Source organism: Sebastes umbrosus, chromosome 11 (assembly GCF_015220745.1).
Source record: "Sebastes umbrosus isolate fSebUmb1 chromosome 11, fSebUmb1.pri, whole genome shotgun sequence".
NCBI lineage: Eukaryota > Metazoa > Chordata > Actinopteri > Perciformes > Sebastidae > Sebastes > Sebastes umbrosus.
Genome location: NC_051279.1, coordinates 28,608,153 through 28,624,891, shown reverse-complemented (window position 1 = coordinate 28,624,891; position 16,739 = coordinate 28,608,153). Strand labels below are relative to the sequence as shown.

Genomic DNA, 16,739 nt, shown 5'->3' with positions numbered 1-16,739 from the left:
ATAAGTTGAGTTTTTGTCTTTGTTGTGGGATTTTGATGCATATTGTATTTTTGAAATGTCAAAAACATGTTTTTACAATTTTATATAAAGTACAAAGAAGATACAGAGATTGCTGTTTATTGTCTTTGAATTCATTTCAATGTCTCAAAGGAGTGTTGGAGAAAACTCATTTCTTCTTCTTCTTCTTCTTCTTCTTTCCTTCCTTCTTGCCTTTCTTGCCTTCTTCTGCTTTTTTAAAACTACCGAGGCCCCGGCGCACCATCCAGCCTCTCCACCACGCCTGCAGCTGTAGGGACAAAGGTCAGAATTAGGGATCAGTACTAGGGATGTGACGGTGTAACACCGACTACCACGGCAAGCCTAATCAGTACACTAAACCAGATGGGGCATGATGGTAAGGCATGGATCTGAGTTCTGATTGGACGTTGTTACCTTGGTAGCAGCTTTGGCCTCCGCCTGCTGTTGACGCAGCTTCTCCTGCTCCTCCCTGTCCTCCAGCACCACCTGCTCCATCTCCCTGAACTGAACACAGTTCAGCATCTCATTAATGTTCATCTAACTGCGCATCCTGTTCAGCATCGGCAGCTGTTCACACTGTGTCATGTTCAGCACCAGGAGCTGCTCACCTTCCTCCTCTTCTCCATCAGTCGGTCCAGATTCACTGTTCTTTTGCAGCACACATTGTTGAGCTGCTGCTCCTTCTCCTGCTGCATCTGTTTGGTGCTCTGCTGCCACTCCTGCAGCTGTTGCTGCAACTCCTGAAACAACAATAGCAACAGTTTTAATGACAGTACCAAACACAAAGGCTTAGGTGCTGCTGGTGCAAAACACAACCAACAACTTGTGCATCCCTTAAAAAAAAGTCGCTCTGATGTCCTTGGAGGGTAAAAATTTGATCATAACTACCAAATATTCCTTCATTTTCAGAATCTTAACCCTTTAAATGCCAGTTTGTTTACATAATGTCACTGTATATCACAACAATGTAATTGTTTTCTGTATACTAAATGCTAGAGGGAAGTGATTTTCACAGTCTGGGATATGTTAATGATTAGCAACAACATTGATGTATTGCATCTAACACTGCAGTGCTCCATAATCCAGCAGCAATAACCCTAGAGGAAACCAGGAAAAGACAACATTAGTCTGTTGTTAATAGTGGTGTTTCTGTACCAACCTCGTGTTGATTTTGCAGGAATTTCTCTGACTCCTCGTGAACTCTCCTCTCCTCCATCAGCTGCTTCTGCAGCCACTGAGAGAGAAGGAGGTAACAGAAGACGTGATTTGGATGACATTTAACCCTGGTGTCTAAGAGCACTGCTCAACATGCTGAGATATTGGGCAGAAAGGGAAGAGAGAGTATGGTAGAGGTCATGTCTGCACCCTGATAGAGGATCAATTTGAAAACATCTCCTTTTGGGGGCTTGGTAGGTAGATGGATGGACTGTTGGACCCACCTCCTGTTGGTCCTCCAGCAGCTTCTCAGCCTGGCTGGTCTCCCTTTGTGCCTGCTGGAGCTGCAGCTCAATGTTTTTCTCCTCAAGCTTCTTCTTGATGGCAATCTTTGATGACTGCACATTCAGCTGATGCTTCAGATCTTTGGCCAGCTGGGACATGTCCTGAAAGGGGGGGCGGGGGTATTGGATTATCACCAATTTGCAGACTAACATGTTTGATTTTCTTCTCAAATGAAGGGTCAGTGCACCCAAATGAGCAGAATCTCACTCACCACTAACAGACATTCACGCAGACAGTACTATCTCACCTTCAGTTCCTCTGATTTCTGTTGGAGCTCCTCTTTCTGTCTCCGTAGAGTTTGTCGTCTTTGCTCCAGCTCTCTCTTTGCCTCTCTGGGTGGAGAGACACTCCGTTACTGATACAACACTGACCTTCTCCTTTTTCCCCCTTCTTCCATACTTTCTTCGGTTCTCAAAAATCACACTACATCATGTCTACAAAATTACTTTTTCTAGTTACGTATTGTCATAACGATTAAGATTAGTATTATTAGCATTGTTTCCAAATGATGAACCTTCTCATATTCTCAGCCTTCTCCCTCTGCTCCTCTTCCTCCACCACCTGCAGCAGACAACTGAAGCTCTGCTTCTCCTCCAGCTCCAAATGCAGCTTGTGAACCTCCTGTGAGATGTACTGACTGCACACAGAGACACAGAGACAGACTTAAGTCAGAAATAAATACTTATGCAACATAAACTAAATGTTTCTGTCTGTTTGTATTGCTCACCAGTCTCTCCTCAGCTTGGTCAGCCTGGCTCTCTCCTACACACACACACAGTTATTTCAGTCAATTTGTCCAGTAAGATCATGAAATGGAGCATAAACTAGCATTCACACCATCATCCGATCAAAGCAGCTGACAGCTGTTTGACAGATGTTCCTCTAGACTGTGAACAGGAACAGGTGATAAACACAGTGAAGTCAACCTGTGCCGCTGCAGTGCCTCGCTCCCTGTCTATCTGCACCGTCAGGGTATGTCCCAGTATGTCCAACTGGTCTGAACAGTCCTCCAGTACGGCTGCCAGTCTCAGACTCTGAATCCGGGATAAAGACATCCTGTGGAGTTAAATATACCAATGAGTTTCACAAAGAAATGTACGGTTAATGAAGCAAGGTAACATTTGTGGTGGAATTTCTGATACACAAGTTAACTCAATAGGAAGGAAGAGGCCCCAGAGCTGTTGATGTCTTACACAGAAGGTTTATTGAAGCTTGATCAAGGAGCAATTGTCAGGTCTCCCCCATTGAGGTGCTCTCTGCATGAAGGCCTCACAACTCTGCCCATCCTCCCTGGTGCTCAGTGTTTTACCCTCATCATGTTTTGACTTACTCGGTTCCTCTGGCATCTCTGACCCTGGTTACCCCGGCAACTGGCTCTATGGTCCCCACTACAGACACAGCTGGACAGATAATAAGACAGGACTCCAACCCAATAATGTCAACAGAGGGACACTCTGAGAGACACTCTGACCCCCCGACCAAGGAGAGAGGAACTGACAGAAAATTCCATCACAACATGAGATTAACTTTTTTTCCAGTTGGTGCTATCCCAAAACTAGTGAAATATGATGTTTCAATAGCTCATTAATGAACAAAATAAGATAAACAGCATTGTTATTTTTCACAAAGCATGTACTGTCCTCGATAAGCAAGGTAGAAATCAATCTAAGAGACATTCAGCAGACAAGTGGTGTCTGGTGAAGCTAACAGGTCTGAATTGCTCCCTCAGTAACCTTAACTAATAGTTCACTACTGGGAACTAGCACCATGCTAGCGACCTAACTTCAGTTTCATCGGGAAAAGAAAATATCAGCTGTCAAAGCCACTTACTTCAGTTCCCTCCGTGTCTCTCTCACTCTGGTGAATGATACTACAATCGTTTACATGTCACCATGGTAACACATCGTTTACATGTCACCATGGTAACACATCGTTTACATGTCACTATGGTAACACACTTTTTTTTCATGCAACTTTATTGAAAGAGCTCGACTAACAGCTGCATTTCACTGAGCTGTAATTTACCGTAATTATGTTGTCTATATTGATAAATTAAATATTTATCAATTTTATCAATTTATCTATATTGAAGGGTTAAATGTGATGGGAAAACAAATAATAATAAGTCAGCTGGCAGATGACACTTTATTTAAAAAAAATGAAAATCAAATTGCCTTAATTAGCTTGTTTATTGATGTTATTTCTAAGGCATCAGGTCTACAATTGGGATAAATGTGAAATGATGACGTCACATGAGTGCCCCCTGCAGTCATTATGTAGTATACAAATTTAAGAAACAGGTGAAATATTTGGGGATTGTTATTTCTAGGGACGAGTAATAACTGAAAATAAGAATATTTGTAATAACATAAAAAGAAATGTAAGTTAATTCTAAACAGATGGCCGCAGAGGGATATTACAATTTTTGGGAGAGTACTGTTATCCAAGATGGACAGTTTGTCCAGGATTATTTTTTATTACTTGTTCCTTGACCAGTTTTACTTTATTTTAATTCACTTTGAATGTTATCTTTGATATATGTTGTTGCCCATGTTCAACCTAAATATGTTGTTCTTACTGTTATGATATTTGACAGTGCCTTGTTGTGTGTATATTTTTGATAACGAATAAAAAAACAAAAAACAAATGTACAGTAATTTATGTCGTCACTTCCTGAGAGCCTCCTTGCTGGTTGTAACCATGGTAACCCGTGTTAACCTCATGTGACGAAAACGACGGTTTGCGAGAATCAAAGTCTGAATTATTTTAAAATATATATTACGCATAGCTAAGTGAAATATTATACATTATGATTATATACACAACTATGACATTATAAAGCTGTGGGTCGTCTCTACCGCATTGCATTGTGGGCTATTTAAGCCGCCGTTGTATCCATGGTTGCGTTGTATCCATGGTTGCATACTGTAATATTTCACCGGAAATAGTATGTAATTTGCATACTATTGGTTTCATACTAAGGTTTCGGACATATTAAAACATCTCATTTACTGTTTTAGCGTACTAAATAGCATGTTAGTGTGGAATTTCGGACGCAGAGACTGAATTGCCCATTTAGAGTGCTAATTTAACCCATGAGCGCGACAGGAATGAGTCCTAAAACCCGGAAATGAGTTAGCATTTTAGCACTTCCGGTTCCCTCGTCTGGAAGTCAATGGGTGTATTGAATGGGTTTTTTGTTAGATGCCTGAAATAAGGTATGTGGTTAACACAAGCTTAAGAGATTTTAAAGTTTTGTTCTACGATATAAAGTACATCAATAAATACCAAACTCGTGAATTTTTAAGCCTTTATGTGTCTTAAAAAAGGCGGTTGATAACAAGTGGCTAAATGAGACTACTAAACGTCATCACGCCAACTAGTCCGCCTTTACAGCCTCGTTGTGTATACTCGCGCTCATGCGACCTTGGTGTAGTTTGTTTTCAGCCTAACGTTAGCTTTTTACTTCTGGCGATTGCATTCACATTTCAAAAATCATAAAAGGTGGTGTTCATTTGTGATGATTACCTTGCTGAACAAAACGTGTAAGTATCATAAATGTTTGTTTTCCACAGAGATTATTTTCTGCAATAATCCAAAACCCATTGGAAAAATCCCATTGTTTTTTTTGTCAAGGGAACCCAAAAATCTCTTTATATTACTTGAAAATGATCTGACCCTTTAACTAACAATCGCTTAATCCCTTTCTTTTAGGATGATAACTTCTAACTAAAGACAAAACGTTGTTTTTGCATATGTTTAAATACAGAACAGAGAAGCTACTTTGATCAGGTATTGCATTATAGTTTATTGTTGTAGTCATCATTTGTTGCACTCTCTGCAGGGAGTTACAGTTTAAAGGTAATACAGACTGAGGGTACAAGCTACACCGTAGTAGTACATGCATGATGCTGTCACACTGCGAGGTTTCTTCTGTGGACGTCCCACTCCTCCCCTCAACACACTGTACTGGGCTAGTTTCCCTCTCAGAGACACAGATCTACAGCAGTCTCACTGTCGAGATAATCACCGAGGCAACAACACACACCTGATCTACAAACAAACCATTAGAAACAAAGTATGTACAGTTACAGTAGATGACTGTTCAACACATGAGTGTGATCATAAAAGGCAACTCTTAAGGCAGAAATATCTTAAGGAGGAACATGAGGAATGTGATGAAGAATGAAATGGACATCCAGGGCACAAGTCAGGCATTTCTTCCAGCCAATGAGACTCTGAATGATGGAGGGAAATCATAAAGGCATCATATTATAAGACTTACAATATGTGTTGCACAGCAGGACAGTATGTTGATATCTTTTTTGCTGCCTGTACAGTGTTTAACAGGGTTTTATAAACTGTGCATCTGTACAAATACATGAACATGAGGTGTTTTATTATGACTAATCCTTACACGATACAAACACAACTTAATGTAAAGAAAAGTAAATGAGTTAATATATATTAATCAACGCAAAGGTACAGTTAAGAATGCAAAAATATGCAGATATTTCATGTAAATTATTTAAAGGCAAGACTGAAAAATCCTACACATGGTACGGCAGATAATACCGTTTCAATACCTGCTTCTCCACACATCTGAAGGATTTCAGTGAGTTGCAAATGAACATACAGTATGAATGTATGGTTAAGAAATGTGCTTTACAGGCCCTAAAAAGCTGTTGTTGTTTTTATCAATCTGCTTCTTACTATCAGCATTAACATTTTCTGTCAAATTGTTAGAATAGTTCATTCATAGTTCATGTACTTCCTTGCACCAATCAGGATTTAGCAATGCTTGAATTGACAGTTGTGGGGGTGTTTGCTTATGGGGGAACTTGGTTATTTTGGATGGATCTTGAGACAGATGTGGGTATTGACCAGTAAGGAACGTTTTAACGAACGTTGCATCATGGGAAATGTTTTTTTAAGCATGACCCCATAGGAATAGAATAGGAGTAGAACGGACATTCTCATTCAAATCAACGTAGCAGGATGGTCAGAGTGGCGGCCATTTTTATGTGTACCGTTGCCATTACTGACTTTTTTGCAGTAATGACTAAAAGAGTAGCGGAGTTGTAACGTTATGAAGCACAGACAGCCAGAGTAAATGAGTATTTACTATTAATTGTACAACTTAATGCTTCACCCACACACTTGTCACAGCGTAGGAAAGCACATTGCTACCGCCAGATGAGTGACTACTTTGTTCGGCTCATTTTCTGTAACCAGTGTAGCGTTATAGCACAGTGGAATTAGCAAACTAGCCAGCTGGCTACTTTGCTAAACCTGCATTAATGCTACAAGGTTACAGTAAATGAGCCAAAGAGCGGGCTGGTGGCCAGCGGCGGCGCTGGGTTTAACGGCCCCTCCAGTTCACTCCCCAACACTCCGGAGAAGGACTAGCTAACTAGTTAACTAGCCATCCATCCATCTCCCACTGACGTGAGTCCTGTTGTCACCATAACAACTAACAACAATCCCCATTTTCTTTTGTTAAATGTCCATTCCACTCCTATTCTATTTCTATGCTTGACCCATATATGGACTAATGGACACACACACACAAAAGGGACACATAATCTCAGCCGCTGCAGCTTCAATTTTCACCATTTCTATTTGTAATCGGTCTCTTACAAGTCCCCTTACTTTGTGGATGTGCAATACTAAAATAGCTGGAGTGCCAGACCACTGTCAATCAAATCTGATCAAATCTCATCCACACAGTCCTGATGAAGCAGATTAGCTGAGCACTAAGCTCTTAATAAAAATCAGAGCGGTGTCTTGACTATTCAATCTGAGATATGGAGATTTGAAACCACGTTCTCAGGGTCTTTAATAAGTACGGCTCGGCCCAGTTTGTCTCATCATTTTGTTGCAAAACCACTGTAAACATACCTCAGGGGAAATTACTTTTCTTTGGGTGACATGTAGATTAAAAAGATGTTATTATTTGGCACTAAATCTGCATGAAAACAGATCATTCATCACTGATTATATGATGCAAAATGTGAGGAAACAAAAGACTTTTTCTGATTCCTCAAAAAATAAAAGTATGCTTAGTAAGGAGGAAAGTGGGGGAAAGTCATTGTGCATCATCAGCAGAATGACACTCCAAATTAAAAACAGAAGGTGACTTCATCGAACAATCATTTACTGTACGCACATGTGTAAAAAAAACTAAATAAAACCCATACAAAATGTACAGCTTAATATTCCATATTTTCTTGTGTCACTCTCACTTACAGTATGATCTCTCAGCAGGCCTCGTGTCTTCTGCAGAGCCTGAGGAAGTCAAACACACATCAGTCCTTCTTCTGTCTTGTGCTTATTGGTTTGAATGTGAGTTGGGTTGGACCACACTGTCGTGCCATCAGAGGGGAGGGAAGTCATACCACTTTGACACATTGCCACTTGTCATCACAACAGTTCTTGTCTCGTTACTCAAAAGTCTGTGGCCAGAGATTAAAGGATCATCTATGATATGGTAAAAAAAAAAAAAAAAAAAAAAGATTGGCAGATCTACAGTATGCTGTTATCTGAAGGAGCTGTACACGACGATCAGAACACAGCAACAAAAAACTGTCCACCACCGAGGTTCATATTCTGACAGCGTTATCTGACTGAAGTATACATGTACAGTAAACTCATATCCAGTGTTGAGTCTTTATAATTGTGCCATAGGTGCTGGAAGCAGCCAGAAAGAGAAAGAGAGAGAGATAAAGAGTTTTAGATCTCTTTGATTGTTCGTTCGGAGGGCCGGTACTCCTCCCTTCCTTTCGGGGAGGACAGGTAGAAGGACTGCGTCTTGCGTTTTAGGCGAGCTCTCCTGGTGGCCAGTGACAGGCTGTGCTTGCTGGAGGCGATGATGTCGGTGATGAACTTCTTGCAGTCCACACACACCTCCATGGTGGCCCAGTCCTCCGTCAGCTCGGGGGGAAGCTCCAGTTCTTCATGAGACTTTAAGGAGCCGTGCTTCGAAAGCCTACATGGAACAGAAACAGGAGGACAGCTTGGCATGAACAGGATCAGACAACACAATTGTTGTTGTTGATTTTGTTGTTACAGTTTGGTTTACTTTGACTATTTGTTGAATAGAATATTGATCTGTGGGTGGTCATGAACATATTTTGTAAAGGGTCAATTTACCTTTTATATTTTGGAATCTACAAACTTTTTATTGTTTGCTTTGAATGTAAATCCCTTTGTGATTATGAAAGTTATTAATATCATTATTAATTCAAGGTCAAAGGAATACCGTTTTGGTGCGCAATGCATTGATTGTCGAAAACAGGAAGGTTTGAGTATTATTAAGCGTAACAAGCACAGTTTCTGGAGAGAGACGCTACTGTTGAATCCACCACATCATTGCATTGGGGTGGAGGTATTAATCTCGGAGACAGATATCTCAAAAGCTGTGCAAATAAAACCAAAACTATCTGCGTAGTTTGATACCACTTGGTTTTTCCTTTTTTTTGGTAATTTGGATGAATCAATACTTTAACTGAATTGGTTAATAAAGATTAAGTCCAAAACTTGAATTACCACCTCATGGTTGTTTGCCTCCACCAACCAGTCAATTTGCAGTTTACATCCATTTCTGTCCAAAACATCATCACTTCATAATTGTTCTCCTATTAAACATTTTTTGTGAAATTGTTTGACCAACAAATTCTTATCAGTTCATCCTTGAGTCCAAGCAGACGTTTGTGCCAACAAAATTTGAAGAAATTCGCACGAGGCGTTCCTGAGATATCACAAGAGTGGGACGGACGTGTGGTCACAGTGACCTTGACCTTTGACGACCAAATTCTAATCAGCTCATCCGTGAGTCCAAGCGGACGTTTGTGCCAGACGGACAACCCAAAAACACAACACCTCCGGCCACGGCTGTGGAGGCATAAAAAATAATTCAAGTATCTTAAGAAATCATGTGAAAGTACAAATGAATACCCCTGGACCCTATGGACAAGACACAAACATGCAAAATGTGCTCCAAATCCAGAATTGTGCAAATACCAAATCTCCAAGCACAAACAATTAGGGAAATGCAATCCAATTCAGGTGAAATGGTGCAGATATCAAAACCCAAACAACATAAAATGTGCAGAGGAGAGGTGAACCCCTTCAGTCTGTCTGTCAGCACATCCGTCCAATTTGGTCTCAACTGAAATATCAACTGTTGTTGTATGGATTGCCATTAATAATGCTTTATTTATCTATTTAGTTTTATGATGTGTTAATGTGCATATATGACAATGTCGTAGTAGTCCGTGTAGGCTACAGCTGAGGCTGACAGAGAGCAGATAAAGCTAACAATAACAAAGAATAGCAAAGCACTCTGTTTCCCCTGGTGCGTATTGAGTATTACAGCTTCACAGGGCCACCATTTCTGCCACTTAGCAGTGGTGAGTCTGACACAGTGGAGCCCCAGAAATGACATAATCTGCCAAGTCAAATTTAGTTTATAACTGTATACATTAATACGCAACACTTTTTTTCCTTAAACACCAATAGATTATTAAAAAAAGAATAAAAGCTTTTTAAATGAAATTGCCTTTTATCTCCAATCAGCTGATAAATAAATCTATCAATCAATAAATAAATAAATAAATAAATAAAGACTCTACTTATCTTTTACTAGGTCTGATCATAGTACCTATCAGCCACTAGATGTCACAGTGACAGTGCACTATAGTCCAAATATATAAACTGAGCAGCAGCTACTATGATTTGAGGCCTTTTTGTCTTTTGTTTGTTTTTTTGTATTTTCTGCATTTTGTGATTATGAGCATACAGTAGACTTAATTTCCTTTAATGTAATATATTTCACTCTCTTACAGTATGTGTTTTGATCTGTACCGACATCACACAAACTCTCCACAGGAGAATTTGTATCACATTAGGACATAACATGCACTACAGACAGACAGAATAATTGTGTTCACAGCTCTTACTTAGACATGGTCTTGTGAATGCTGGGGCGCTGCGGGCTTCTGGAGGACTTCTCTGATTTAGCAGCAGCTTTTCCAGCTCCTTTCGATGCCCCTGTTGTTTGTACTTTCAGAGTTGGGGACGCCGTGGCCCCTCCCGTTGCTGACGGCCCCGTCGCCCCTCCCGCTGCTGACGGCCCCGTGGCCCCTCCCGCTGCTGACGGCCCCGGCCCCGGACCCGGCCCTGGCCCTCCAGCCACAGAGAGTGCTTGTCCTACGGCAGCCATTGCGTTCACCCTCTCCCTGGGGAGAGTGTTGGTCGAGCCGATGGAGTAGATTGGCAAGCTGGAATAAGGTTTGGATGGCAGCCGCATCTGTTAGAGAGGGAAGGTGTGAATGTGAATAAGAAGAAGCATCATGATTATTGAGAAAGAATACTGATGAAAATTATAGGACTACATTTTTAGAAAACGTCATGTCCTCACAACTCAGATGTGAGGTGTTCAGGTGACAGATTTTCAATGAACACAAGGATTTATAATCTACATTAAACTACTTCTTCTTGAAAAATTGTACTGATACAAAATATATCTTTGAGAGCATCAGCAGTACAATATGATTGCAATAACGTTCTAACTGATCTACAAGGTACACAGTTAGTTTGGACAAAGGTTTATTTAACAGTACGTGCCCTTATTTTAAAATTGTTTTGGACTCACTTGACTGGACTTGCATTTCTATCCTAAGGTAGTAGGAGAGCTCTTTAAAGTCGAGTGAAGTTCAATATAACTATCAGCTGACACGCCCAATTCGACTGTTATCAGCTTATTAAAGGGACTGTTTGTAATTTCTTACACGTATAAATCACCCGGGATGGTGTCCCATGCGCGCTCGCATATGCGCGCTCGCGTGTGGCTACGCTGTTCAGATAAGACTCTGACACAAACTACACGGAAGCACCAAAACCGCAAAATTATATCTAGTGAAGCTCGTCTTGCAAAACAGTGTTGGCCGCGGTCGGAGTACACGGGGGAGACCGTAGCTTTGGTCTCCAGGCCCGGAGTCTCTGCTGTACTCTGCTCCTCTGCTCCTCTGCCTGCTTGCCTTCACTCAGCCCGCCCCACCTCACGTGCATGCGCGCACACTACACACTGCAGAATACTTCGTAGCTCTGAGAATATCTAGTGAATGTACAGTGGACGTTTGTGCAGAAATAACTGCTGCAGCTCCTCCAGACCAACAGAGGTTTTCCGTGTCTTGTGAAGTGACGGGGCTCCGCAGCGAGAAACGTCATCGTCTCCGACCGGGTGCCGGTGTCTCCCTCCGACCGCGGTCGGGAGGCTGAAGCAGGAAAAGCCAACACTAGGATCAGCATTGATTCATGGAGAGACCTTCGTCTGGTCAGCTAACATTACTGCCAAGCAGGTGAAATATAGAGTGATATTGTGGTTTTAGCTGACGTGTGTCGCCTCACTGTTTTGAGCGATGCTCTTTCATGTCTATTTTGAGCGAGCACAAGCGCGGGCCCGACGCTGACTTTCGTTGACTTAACGGCCACAGGTGTCGCTGTTAACAAGCAATTCTGATTTTTACAAACTGTCCCTTTAAATGTGCGTTATCATTCGTTATAAGCCTTATGGATGTGGGTAAGTAGGGGCCCGCTACACCTACTACGTTGTAAAAGTGAAAGCAAAACTTAAAAGCAACACGTTCTATCAAGTTGTAAAACTGAATGAAACGGTGACTTGTTTAAAGACTTATTTAGGGTTAGGCAACAAAACCACTTAGTTAAGTTCAGAGAAAAAGATTGTGTTTTGACTTAAAATAACTATGTTTGAAAAGTAAAAGTGTTAAGTTTAGGGGAAAAGATTGTGTTTTGACTTAAAATAACTATTTTTGAAAAGTAAAAGTGAAACACAGAAAAACTACAGATTGTTGGTTTCACACGGAATGCAAATCCCATCCATCACCCACCAACCTCCATCCCATATAGCGCTTCATGCTGTCTATACTTCAGCGCCTGACTTCCGCTTCTACTCCTGTCATAATTACTAGTTAGATGTCGCTGTTGTCTTCTTTTATTCCTTCTTTCTGTGATCGCCCATGTGAATCGATGATAAAACCTACTAGTGGGTGAAGCAGGCCCCTTCTGACCCACATCTATGAGGCGTATAACGACTGTTATTACACGGCTGTGTTGAATACTCGATTCTGATTGGTCAATCACAGCATTCTGCGGTCTGTAATTTCTGTATAACAGACCGTTGCTATGGGCGCAGCTCTGATGTCGGACTCTGGACGACCGTTTTTGTGTCAAAATATTGATTTCTTAAGTAAGTAGCCGTGTAATAAGCAGGATAATGTACAGCGAGCTGGTCATTGTTGAGAAAGAATCACGTTCAGGGCGATGAGAGACCTCCGCTGAGCGTCAGGTCGCAGCATCGCCCTGTCGGGGATTCTTTCACAACAATGACCGACTCGCTGTACATTATCCCTCACATAACACCCATTTAATGACGTGATAACAGTCTAACCAGCTGAATGATCAGAACAAATGGAAGTAGGATTTCATGCAGCTAGTTGTGCTGATTGATTTTAGGGCTGTGTATTGGCAAGAATCTTGCGATACGATACTTATCATGATACAGGGGTTACGATTCAATATATTGGGATATATTATGATACTGTAAGCAAAACGATAAAACTGTGATTTTTTTATATCTAATTTTAGGAAAACTCTCTGAACACGCCGCCATATGCATAAAATCAAAGTAAAAAAGTTTACTTTTGCATTCATCACAGTCCCTGTAACATCCAACATCATAGCACTACTTTGAGGGGGGCACATATCTTTGCAAATGTATTAGTGTTGATCGATCAACAAGTATCACAAAACCATAATATTGTGATACCCAATACTTTCTTACACCCCTAATTGATTTATTTGATTTAACTAACCTTTTTGCAGCACTGTGCACACACGGGCCTGCGAGGAGAAAGGAGAGAGCAGACGGAGGAAGTGATGAATGAAAACAGTAACACTTCATTCTGAATTTTTCTCATTTAAAATGCAAAAAGATAAGATAATCATGTATGATGTTTTACTTTTTGCAAAACTGGCAGATGTAGGACCAGGTGAAGAAGGAAAACCTTTTGGTTCGACAACAGAAGCAAAGCTGCAATAAAAAAAGATGAAAACCACGTTAGAATAAAAAGAAATTAATGCGAACGTCAAAAAACTTTGACCTAATGTAATTAGTTGTAATTTCAGTGAAGTCAAGAATGGTACAACATTCAGTGAAGCGTGTTACAACTGCCGGTACTCAACATACAGGCAGCAGGTGTTGTACACAAAGAAGATACCTTTCCCTTCTTCATAGCGTTGTAGACTTCCTTGTACTGCTGGAACTTCTCCAGCTCTGCTTTAACCAGCACCTGTCTGATGTGCATCACCTCCTCCACCGTCAGAGACAGACACTCCACAGGGAAACAGAACTCCTCCTATAACAACAAACACACACAGAACAGTGAGTGACCCGGGCCACAGTGTTTATCATTCAGTACATCCCTCTGCACCTTTCAGAGCAGCCTGTGTGGGTCCAGACTAAATCAAATGTTCTCATTGTTCACTGAAGAAAAAGGCAGATTCATAGAGGGCTCATGATGCGTAAACAACTGGCGTGATGGGAAGACATGACTGTAGCAGCGGTCCAGGTCAGCAGTTCCTCACAAACTGGGCAATGATGAGGCTGACGCCAGGCCTCTTCTCAAGCTGGTACGACCTTGATTCTGAAAAGACTCAATCGTAGTTTGGAGTCAGCTGTTACATGATGATACTACGATTTATTCTGTAAATATGTTAAATCTGCTCATCATATCTCACTCCTTGTTTCAGGTGTGGGAGGTGAACACCAGCATGAAGATGAGGGACAATGAGTTTGAAGCCAGAAGGCTGCTCAAGTCACCAGAGGCCATCACTCCTCAGTTTCAGTGAGTAATATACAGAACAGTGGTTGTCTCTGTGGTGTTAAAACAAACTCTGAATGACTGTAATCTACAGACATCCCAAGATCATCAGCCTGGCTCAGAAGTACGTCAGGAGCCTGACAGAGCAGCAGCTGCAGCAGCAGCAGGAGGAGGCCCCCGGCTCCAAACTGCTCCGCCCGCAAGAGGTGGTGATGGAGGTGGTTCCTAAAGTCCTGCAGAGCTTCTGGTTGCCTTCTCCAAACAACTCCTTCAACATGTCCTCCCAGCAGCTCAGTAAAATGGCTGTTGGAGTCACAAAAGCTGTTGAGGACCAGAGTCTCCACTGCTTTTATCCAGGTCGCCTTCTCCCGCTCCGCCAGAGACTACATGGTCCCGTCTATCCAGGAAAAGGTTAGACATGGGTTACCTTCAAGACGTCCTGGTGGAGAGGCTCAACTGCTTTGCAGCGGAGGTGCTGAACACCATCACTGATGACGCAGCAGGAGAAATCTGTGTGCTGTTTCAGCCTCACACTCAAACAAAAGTGTCTGTATGAACACTAAAAAAAGATTGCATCCAGCCAGCCTGCAGGCGTGGTGGATGGTGCAGAGCCAACATGTACTCGATACCGGCTGGTCTGATTTGTCAGTTTAGCTCTAATTAAATTGGCACGAAATGTAACAAATGGTGCAGAGAAACAGTCTGTGTGAAATAAAGCTTTTGCTGTATCAGTTGTGTTTGTGTGTGTTTTATGGTTTTATATTACAGTAACATCCAGTGTGCTGTGGTGATATTGATCATTATTCTGAAGTGGTTCAGTTCATGTTGGGTTGAAAAGACACTAAAGTTATTGATGTTTGTCTGCTGGTCGTGGCGTCCTGTTGAAAGCCTCTTTAACAGTCACACATCGTGAGTCGCTGACTGACTGCTGTAGTACAAGTTAATGCACTATGATTCCTGCTGATCCTCCTGCGTCTACATGCTGCTTTGTAACTGAACCAGAGGCAAGGAGGAAGGAGGCATCAGACAACTTCTAATATTTTTTTTATATCTTCAGAGATGTGTGAAAGAAGCAGCCTAAACAGTGTCTTTAGATCTATAGTGCCTAAAATAAACCAAAATATGGAAGATACTTTATTAGAAAGGCATCCCACCACCAGCAAACAATTTTTTTGTAGAGCAGATTTAAATGAATTTTAGATGTGAATGTGAATGATTGAATGATTGTGAATGTGAATGATTATTAAAAAAATGATATTGTTCACATGTGATATGTTTGTCCTCAGCCTATAATGAGAGCAGCCTGCTCTACAGGTGAATGACATCTAGTGAAGCAGGAAGCGTTAGGAGAGGATGGGCAGCTACAGTTATTATGCCAGGACAGACTGAGGCAGACTGGCAAACCTTGGCCGACTCTCTTCTTCTGATGTAAACGCCCTTGCACAGAGCAAAAGCTGCCTTCATCAACCCCAATGTAAATGCCTCGATAGAGTTGGAGCTCTGCAAAGAGTGGAGAGTGGAGGGAGAAGGGCGGAGGTGGAGGAGAAGGAGGAGGAGGAAGGGGGGGATCCAGGGACGATATGAAGATATCATCCCAACCTGAACGTAAGGAGGTTCCTGCAGTTCGATGAAGTCACATCAGGAGATGATGTAGCCAATTAGACTGTTGCCAGGCCATTAAATAGGCATTATGTTATTATTATGTCACTATAAGCACCAAAGATGTGGGTCAATGGGGGCCTACTACACCCACTGGTAGGTTTTTATCATTTATTCATATGGTAGATCACCGAAAGAAGGTATAAAAGAACACAACAGCGACCTCTAAAACACAATGTTTTTCCCTAAACATAACTAGTTTTGTTGCCTAAACCTAAAGAAGTTGTAGTTTTTTTTGCCTAAACCTGAAGATGCCTTCTTTTGTGTTCATAACATAACGTTTCATTCAGTTTTACGTGTTAGAACGTGTTGCTTTTAATTTTCACTTTCACAACGTAGTAGCCCCCTGTTGACCCACATCTATGGTGCTTACAGCGACGGATAACGCCTATTTAATGGCCTGATAACGGTCGAATCGGGTTCACATGATGTGAGCATACACAGTAGATTTGGTGATAGAAAAAGGAGAGGGAAGAAATCCAGAAAGACACACATCACGCAAATAAAAGGATAAGAGAAGATGACAGTGAGTGTTTAGTTTCAGTCCCTTCTCATTTGCTTCTCTGTAAAGATGCTTGCTCCATTTGTCCATCTTTTTGTCTCCCTTATTGAGTTACTGGACAGGATCTGTGGCTGGGGCTGGGTTAAAACTCTGCCAGG

General features: G+C 41.6%; 2 protein-coding genes across 10 annotated transcripts in view; both read right to left on the bottom strand.

Moving 5' to 3' along the window:
- Window positions 1-87: 87 nt before the first annotated feature.
- On the bottom strand, window positions 88-3,375 carry LOC119496963 (dynein regulatory complex protein 9-like). 3 transcript variants are annotated; one of them, XM_037784664.1, is made up of 10 exons: window positions 3,349-3,375; window positions 2,445-2,574; window positions 2,246-2,280; window positions 2,033-2,155; window positions 1,766-1,850; window positions 1,458-1,619; window positions 1,178-1,252; window positions 627-758; window positions 433-522; window positions 88-286 (listed from the first exon to the last, which is right to left on the bottom strand). In XM_037784664.1, the coding sequence occupies exons 2-10, from the start codon at window positions 2,571-2,573 to the stop codon at window positions 167-169; spliced, it is 951 nt and encodes a 316-aa protein (XP_037640592.1). In that variant the 5' UTR covers window position 2,574; window positions 3,349-3,375; the 3' UTR covers window positions 88-166. The 3 variants fall into 3 exon arrangements, with proteins under 3 accessions (XP_037640592.1, XP_037640594.1, XP_037640593.1); XM_037784666.1 differs by lacking the exon at window positions 3,349-3,375 and adding an exon at window positions 2,849-3,298; XM_037784665.1 differs by lacking the exon at window positions 3,349-3,375 and adding an exon at window positions 2,712-2,758.
- Window positions 3,376-5,305: 1,930 nt separating this feature from the next.
- The window catches only part of spire1b (spire-type actin nucleation factor 1b), a 46,888-nt gene continuing 35,454 nt past the window's right edge, over window positions 5,306-16,739 (bottom strand). For 4 of the 7 annotated variants that reach the window (XM_037784655.1, XM_037784657.1, XM_037784656.1 and 1 more), the window contains 6 exons: window positions 15,825-16,037; window positions 13,818-13,955; window positions 13,560-13,630; window positions 13,413-13,440; window positions 10,479-10,828; window positions 5,306-8,506 (listed from right to left, as the gene is read on the bottom strand). In XM_037784655.1, coding sequence (XP_037640583.1) covers window positions 8,251-8,506; window positions 10,479-10,828; window positions 13,413-13,440; window positions 13,560-13,630; window positions 13,818-13,955; window positions 15,825-16,037 — 1,056 coding nt within the window. In that variant the 3' untranslated portion in view covers window positions 5,306-8,250. The remainder of the gene's footprint in view (window positions 8,507-10,478; window positions 10,829-13,412; window positions 13,441-13,559; window positions 13,631-13,817; window positions 13,956-15,824; window positions 16,038-16,739) is intronic. The other 3 variants (XM_037784659.1, XM_037784662.1, XM_037784660.1) reach the window with 1 other exon arrangement.

Excerpts from the sequence above, each read along its gene's own strand:
- LOC119496963 (XM_037784664.1), bottom strand. The coding sequence starts at position 2,573 with ATGTCTTTATCCCGGATTCAGAGTCTGAGACTGGCAGCCGTACTGGAG. Across the intron at positions 2,156-2,245 it reads ACCAAGCTGAGGAGAGACTG|TCAGTACATCTCACAGGAGG; the intron begins GTGAGCAATACA and ends CTCTGTGTGCAG. Across the intron at positions 759-1,177 it reads TCCTGCAAAATCAACACGAG|GAGTTGCAGCAACAGCTGCA; the intron begins GTTGGTACAGAA and ends TTGTTGTTTCAG.